At 42.1% G+C, this 8027-nt stretch overlaps 1 protein-coding gene across 1 annotated transcript; it reads right to left on the bottom strand.

Moving 5' to 3' along the window:
• Positions 1–1258: 1258 nt before the first annotated feature.
• LOC112248004 (zinc finger protein 135) lies at positions 1259–7611 on the bottom strand. The gene is given in 3 exon segments (XM_042317690.1): positions 1259–2119; positions 2121–2697; positions 7560–7611. Coding segments are annotated over 2 exon segments (885 nt in total). The 5' UTR covers positions 2636–2697; positions 7560–7611; the 3' UTR covers positions 1259–1749.
• Between the last annotated feature and the right edge of the window lie 416 nt (positions 7612–8027).

Here is an 8027-nt window from a genome sequence, read left to right as displayed (position 1 = left end):
TCTGCTAGCCAGCACCTCTCCTAAACAGGTGTTCTACTCCCCTAGCCAGCACCTCTCATAAACAGGTGTTCAATTCTGCTAGCCAGCACCTCTCCTAAACAGGTGTTCAACTCTGCTAGCCAGCACCTCTCCTAAACAGGTGTTCAACTCTGCTAGCCAGCACCTCTCCTAAACAGGTGTTCTACTCCCCTAGCCAGCACCTCTCCTAAACAGGTGTTCTACTCCCCTAGCCAGCACCTCTCCTAAACAGGTGTTCTACTCCCCTAGCCAGCACCTCTCCTAAACAGGTGTTCCACTCTGCTAGCCAGCACCTCTCCTAAACAGGTGTTCTACTCTGCTAGCCAGCACCTCTCCTAAACAGGTGTTCTACTCTGCTAGCCAGCACCTCTCCTAAACAGGTGTTCAACTCTGCTAGCCAGCACCTCTCCTAAACAGGTGTTCTACTCTGCTAGCCAGCACCTCTCCTAAACAGGTGTTCTACTCTGCTAGCCAGCACCTCTCCTAAACAGGTGTTCTACTCTGCTAGCCAGCACCTCTCCTAAACAGGTGTTCTACTCTGCTAGCCAGCACCTCTCCTAAACAGGTGTTCAACTCTGCTAGCCAGCACCTCTCCTAAACAGGTGTTCTACTCCCCTAGTCAGCACCTCTCCTAAACAGGTGTTCTACTCCCTAGCCAGCACCTCTCCTAAACAGGTGTTCTACTCTGCTAGCCAGCACCTCTCCTAAGCAGGTGTTCTACTCCCCTAGCCAGCACCTCTCCTAAACAGGTGTTCTACTCCCCTAGCCAGCACCTCTCCTAAACAGGTGTTCTACTCTGCTACCCAGCACCTCTCCTAAGCAGGTGTTCTACTCCGCTAGAAAACCTATCTACTGTCATAAAAAAAATCATATCAAAATAACCAGACATGTTTTCTCTTACAGATAGTGTCTGGGGTACTCTACTCTATTGTTGCTCTTTTTCACATCCAAAGTTTTTTTTTTTAAATCGAGATGAGACCATACTATTCCTTTCGAGATGAGACCATACTATTCCTTTCAAGATGAGACCATACTATTCCTTTCTAGATGAGACCATACTATTCCTTTCGAGATGAGACCATACTATTCCTTTCAAGCCACACTGGAAGAACCATCTTCCAAGTGGGGGACCGAAGATGCAGATGTCGACCATGGAGCACGTGCATCACATGCAAACATAACCGGATTATCTGTAGAGGAATGACACACACACACAGAGAGAGAGAGAGAGAGCCAAGAGTTTGAAAATAACAATTTAATCACATAAAGCATACAAATTGATTCTGATGTGCTCTATACTCAAGAATTCATGTCTTGAGATTTGTTTTAAAACATACCAATTATTTTTTAGTAGACTTTATCCAATTAGATTTCATATGGCATAACAAAAAGCACACATTTTCTGTAACAAATATGAGATAATAGGAGCACTTGTTCTTTCAAGTATGTCAAGTATGTTCTCTCAAGTATGTGTGATGTACTAGAGCTCTTTCCACACTGGGAGTAGTGGTAAGGCTTCTCCCCTGTTCTCTTCTCCCATGTGTTTGTTACCTCATGGTCCTTCAGGTTCCCTAACTGGGTAAATATCTCTCCACACTGAGAGCATTGATATTGTTTCTCTTTAGTGTGGATTCTTTCATGCTCTGTCAGTTGCCTTACAAAGGTAAATCTCATTCCACAGTAGGATCAGTGTAAAGGCTACTCTACAGAGTTTGTTAGCTCATGTTAATTTTATTCCACAGTGGGAGTAATTCCAAAAGGCTTCACGCTTGTGTGTACTTTCTCATGCTGTTTCAGTTTGCCTAATTTCTTAAAACTCTTTCCACACTGGGAGCAGTGGTAAGGCTTCTCCGCTGTGTGTGCTCGCTCATGTATTTTCAGACTCCCTAGCTGGTTAAAACTCTTTCCACACTGGGAGCATTGATAGGGCTTCTCTCCTGAGTGTATTCTCTCATGTGTTTTTAAGTTACATGACATGGTGAAATTCTTTCCGCACTGTGAGCAATGGTAAGGCTTCTCTCCCGTGTGTGTTCTTTCATGGTATTTCAGGTAAGCGGGCTGGGAAAAACTATTTTGACACTGGGAGCATTGGTAGGGCTTCTCCAGTGTGTATTCTCTCATGTCGTTTCAGGCCGTTTAACCGGCTAAATCTCTTCCCACAGTCTGAGCAGTAGTAAGGCTTTTCTCCAGAGTGTAAACCTATATGTCTTTTCAGGGAATCTGATGAGGTAAAACTACTTCCACACTGGGAGCATTGGAAAGGTTTTTCTCCTGTGTGTACACTCTTATGCAATTTAAGATGCGATGACCGGGAGAATCTCTTTCCACACAGGGAGCATTGGAACGGCTTCTCTCCTGAGTGTATTCTCTCATGTGATTTCAGGGAACCTGACGAGGAAAATCTCTTTCCACACTGGGAGCATTGGAAAGGCTTCACTCCTGAGTGTATTCTCTCATGTGATTTCAGGGAACCTGATGAGGAAAATCTCTTTTCACATTGAAAGCAGTGATAAGGCTTCTCTCCTGTGTGCGTTCTCTTATGTTTTTTCAGGTGCCCTAACTGGATAAATCTCTTTCCGCACTGAGAGCAGTGATGTGGTCTTGCTGATTTGGACATCACTGGGTCTGGTTCCTCGGCGGGACACGTCCCACTTTCAGAGTAAGAGTCTGGTCGGTCTCCTGCAAAAGACAGAGTATTTTTCAGTTTAACAGAGAATTTCCAGAGTGGGCTCTCTGTTACCTTTGAAGTAATGACAATTGTACACGTAGAAATTAACATTATAGGCCATTAACCTCTCTAGGGGATGTGGGACGGTAGCGTCCCACCTGGCCAACATCCAGTGAAATTGCAGAGTGCCAAATTCAAAAACATACAAGTGTTACACATCGGTTTAAAGATTAACTTCTTGTTAATCCAACCACTGTGTCAGATTTCAAAAAGGCTTTACGGCGAAAGCATACCATGCGATTATCTGAGAACAGCGCCCAGCAGACAAATCATTACAAACAGTTACCAGCCAAGTAGAGGAGTTACTGCAATCTGTTATGTAATGTTCTGTACTGCACTCTACTGTTCCGTTCTGTACTGAACTGTTACACAAGTCAGAAAAACGATAAAATTAATCACTTACCTTTGATGATCTTCATATGGTTGCACTCACAAGACTCCCATTTACTCAATAAATGTTTGTTTCATTCGATAAAGTCCCTCTTTATAGCCAAAAACCTCCAAAAAAACCTCCTTTTGTTCAGTAATCCACAGGCTCAAAGGCAGTCACAACAGGAAGATGAAAATATAATCAATCCTCAAGTTGTTTTTAGTCATAATAATCAATAATATTTCAAACGGACAAAAGCTTCGTCAATATAAAAGGAAAACAAGAAAGGCACGCTCTCTCTGGGACACTGAATGGTCCACTCATTCAGAGTGGTCTTACTCCCACATTGTTCAGAATACAAACCTGAAACCAATTCTAAAGACTGTTGACATTTAGTGGAAGCCATAGGAAGTTCTGTACTGCACTCTACTGTTCTGTTTTGTACTGAACTCTACTGTTATGTTCTGTACTGCACTCTACTGTTATGTTCTGTACTGCACTCTACTGTTATGTTCTGTACTGCACTCTACTGTTATGTTTGTACTGAAATCTACTGTTATGTTTTGTGCTGCACTCAACTAGTGTTTTGTACTGCACTCTAGTGTTCTGTACTGCACTCTAGTGTACTGCACTCTACTGTTATGTTCTGTACTGCACTCAACTGTTCTGTTCTGTACTGCACTCAACTGTTCTGTTCTGTGCTGCACTCAACTGTTCTGTTCTGTGCTGCACTCTACTGTTCTGTTCTGTGCTGCACTCAACTGTTCTGTTCTGTACTCTACTGTTCTGAACTCTACTGCACACTACTGTTCTGTACTGCACTCCACTGTTCTGTACTGCACTCCACTGTTCTGTTCTGTACTGCACTCTTGTGTAATGTTCTGTACTGCACTCTACTGTTCCGTTCTGTACTGAAATCTACTGTTATGTTTTGTACTGCACTCAACTTATGTTCTGTTCTGCACTCTAGTGTTTTGTACTGCACTCTAGTGTTCTGTACTGCACTGCACTCTGTTATGTACTGCACTGCACTCTACTGTTATGTACTGTACTGCACTCTACTGTTATGTACTGTACTGCACTCTACTGTCATGTCATGTACTGCACTCTACCGTCATGTCATGTACTGCACTCTACCATCATGTCATGTACTGCACTATACTGGCATGTTCTGTACTGCACTCTATTGTTCTGTTTCAGTGCCTTGCGAAAGTATTCGGCCCCCTTGAACTTTGCGACCTTTTGCCACATTTCAGGCTTCAAACATAAAGATATAAAACTGTATTTTTTGTGAAGAATCAACAACAAGTGGGACACAATCATGAAGTGGAACGACATTTATTGGATATTTCAAACTTTTTAACAAATCAAAAACTGAAAAAATTGGGCGTGCAATATTATTCAGCCCCCTTAAGTTAATACTTTGTAGCGCCACCTTTTGCTGCGATTACAGCTGTAAGTCACTTGGGGTATGTCTCTATCAGTTTTGCACATCGAGCGACTGAATTTTTTTCCCATTCCTCCTTGCAAAACAGCTCGAGCTCAGTGAGGTTGGATGGAGAGCATTTGTGAACAGCAGTTTTCAGTTATTTCCACAGATTCTCGATTGGATTCAGGTCTGGACTTTGACTTGGCCATTCTAACATCTGGATATGTTTATTTTTGAACCATTCCATTGTAGATTTTGCTTTATGTTTTGGATCATTGTCTTGTTGGAAGACAAATCTCCGTCCCAGTCTCAGGTCTTTTGCAGACTCCATCAGGTTTTCTTCCAGAATGGTCCTGTATTTGGCTCCATCCATCTTCCCATCAATTTTAACCATCTTCCCTGTCCCTGCTGAAGAAAAGCAGGCCCAAACCATGATGCTGCCACCACCATGTTTGACAGTGGGGATGGTGTGTTCAGGGTGATGAGCTGTGTAGCTTTTACGCCAAACATAACATTTTGCATTGTTGCCAAAAAGTTCCATTTTGGTTTCATCTGACCAGAACACCTTCTTCCACATGTTTGGTGTGTCTCCCAGGTGGCTTGTGGCAAACTTTAACTGACACTTTTTATGGATATCTTTAAGAAATGGCTTTCTTCTTGCCACTCTTCCATAAAGGCCAGATTTGTGCAATATACGACTGATTGTTGTCCTATGGACAGAGTCTCCCACCTCAGCTGTAGATCTCTGCAGTTCATCCAGAGTGATCATGGGCCTCTTGGCTGCATCTCTGATCAGTCTTCTCCTTGTATGAGCTGAAAGTTTAGAGGGACGGCCAGGTCTTGGTAGATTTGCAGTGGTCTGATAGTCCTTCCATTTCAATATTATCGCTTGCACAGTGCTCCTTGGGATGTTTAAAGCTTGGAAATCTTTTTGTTTCCAAATCCGGCTTTAAACTTCTTCACAACAGTATCTCGGACCTGCCTGGTGTGTTCCTTGTTCTTCATGATGCTCTCTGCGCTTTTAACGGACCTCTGAGACTATCACAGTGCAGGTGCATTTATACGGAGACTTGATTACACACAGGTGGATTGTATTTATCATCATTAGTCATTTAGGTCAACATTGGATCATTCAGAGATCCTCACTGAACTTCTGGAGAGAGTTTGCTGCACTGACAGTAAAGGGGCTGAATAATTTTGCACGCCCAATTTTTCAGTTTTTGATTTGTTAAAAAAGTTTGAAATATCCAATAAATGTCGTTCCACTTCATGATTGTGTCCCACTTGTTGTTGATTCTTCACAAAAAAATACAGTTTTATATCTTTCTGTTTGAAGCCTGAAATGTGGCAAAAGGTCGCAAAGTTCAAGGGTGCCGAATACTTTCGCAAGGCACTGTATGTACTGCACTCTACTGTTATGTTCTGTACTGCACTCTACTGTTCTGCACTCTACTGTTATGTTATGTACTGCACTCTATTGTTCTGTCATGTACTGAACTCTACTGTTCTGAACTCCACTGTTATGTTCTGTACTGCACTCTATTGTTCTGTTATGTACTGCACTCTACTGTTATGTTATGTACTGCACTCTACTGTTCTGTACTGCACTCTACTGCTCTGTACTGCACTCTACTGCTCTGTACTGCACTCTACTGCTCTGTACTGCACTCTACTGCTCTGTACTGCACTCTACTGCTCTGTACTGCACTCTACTGCTCTGTACTGCACTGCACTCTACTGCTCTGTACTGCACTCTACTGCTCTGTACTGCACTGCACTCTGCTGTTATGCTCTGCACTGCTCTCTACTCTACAGTTATGTACTGAACTCTACTGATCTGTTCGGAACTGTGCTGTCCTTTGATGTCCAAACTTCAGATTTGGTCCGGACCAACCAAATGTGGTCTTGTTTGGGGACAGAAGCTCATTAAAATAATAGCCAGTGTATAGAACAATACCCGAATATGCAAAGTAGGACAGTGCATATTTCTACCTTTTTTCTAACTATTCAGGATACATCACCACGAAGAGAGAACTCACTTCCCTTACTGTACTTCAAGAACCAAAACAGATGTTTATCAAAGTCAGTGAGTGATGTCATAGATGACACCTCATTCTTTCTGCAGACATCGTTGATTCTTAATTCGGAGTGAATATTTAACAGAGTTTTTTTGGAATGTACACAAACTGAGGGAGATGGAACCAACATTCTGTAACCAAATTTTGCATCTGCACAGTTCCCGACAGTATAAGTGGTTTGTTGTTGTTGTCAAATGTTAAAAGTAGTGATTGTGCATAGAGTGGAAAGGTTTGTTCAGCTTTGAAATCAATGTTTTTGTTGTTGGTTGGCATACATTTAAAGTAAGAAATCGGAGTCTCGCGATTCCATACCTTTAACAATTCCTACTACAGAACAAATGACTCAAAGTGTAGAACTTCAGTAGAATGGCCATTTAATAAAGGTGTAGAACTTCAGTAGAATGGCCATTTAATAAAGGTGTAGAACTTCAGTAGAATGCCCATTTAATAAAGGTGTAGAACTTCAGTAGAATGCCCATTTAATAAAGGTGTAGAACTTCAGTAGAATGCCCATTTAATAAAGGTGTAGAACTTCAGTAGAATGCCCATTTAATAAAGGGGAAACCTGCAGTTACTACGTCCACCTTTTATGGGCTTATACATGAATTATATGTACCCATTGATTCTTGAAAATAGAAGTTATTAATGCCTCATGAGCTTAGTTCAACTGTCATACCCCCACCAGAACCCACTATATACAATCAAAACAAGGTTAAAACTATCATTTTGGATGGTCAGTCTTTGCATCCATAGTTCTGTCTATGAATTTGAGAGTGGTTACGTTTCATCAGCCCCATCCCTCAGAGTTTTACAGGAACAGGGGCGGGGATCCCGCTTTGATATTGTTTCAACTGCAGATTTCCCCTTAAAAACCACTCGTTTGGATCAACAACTGCGGCACTTGTGCCCATGTTTTTAAGATAGTACACTACTCACTGGTGTTAATCAGATCTCCAGTCTGCTCTTCTTCCTCCTCCAATGTGACAGTAATCTCCCCTCCTCTTCTTTCACTGTGACAGTCGTCGCCTCTTCCTTCACAGTAACATCCTCCTCTTTCACTCTGAAAGCTTCTTCTTCTTCTTTCAATGTAACAGCTTCATCTTTTTTAACTGTGACAGCCTCCTCTCCCTCCTCCTCTTTCACGAGAGCTTCTTTCTCTGTCCAGCAGACCTGCTCTTCTTTAGCAAGGGACAAGCTCATGGTCGAATATGTTAGCTAGCTAGTTAGCATTAGCGAATAGCCCACTAACGTTACTAGGCTAAGTTAATAAGTAATCTTACCGACAACATAAATGACATTTTATGAAGTATAGTAAATAAGCAGATAGTGTGTTTAAAACACGGAGGTTAATATACACCAATAAATGGTCAATGAGCTCCAATGTTTCGGTGTTATGTTGGCTAG

The sequence above is a fragment of the Oncorhynchus tshawytscha genome, unplaced genomic scaffold (genome assembly GCF_018296145.1).
Source record: "Oncorhynchus tshawytscha isolate Ot180627B unplaced genomic scaffold, Otsh_v2.0 Un_contig_3872_pilon_pilon, whole genome shotgun sequence".
Classification (NCBI taxonomy): Eukaryota; Metazoa; Chordata; class Actinopteri; order Salmoniformes; family Salmonidae; genus Oncorhynchus; species Oncorhynchus tshawytscha.
The sequence above is the reverse complement of the archived record's forward strand: the minus strand, read 5'-3'. Positions and strand labels throughout refer to the sequence as shown.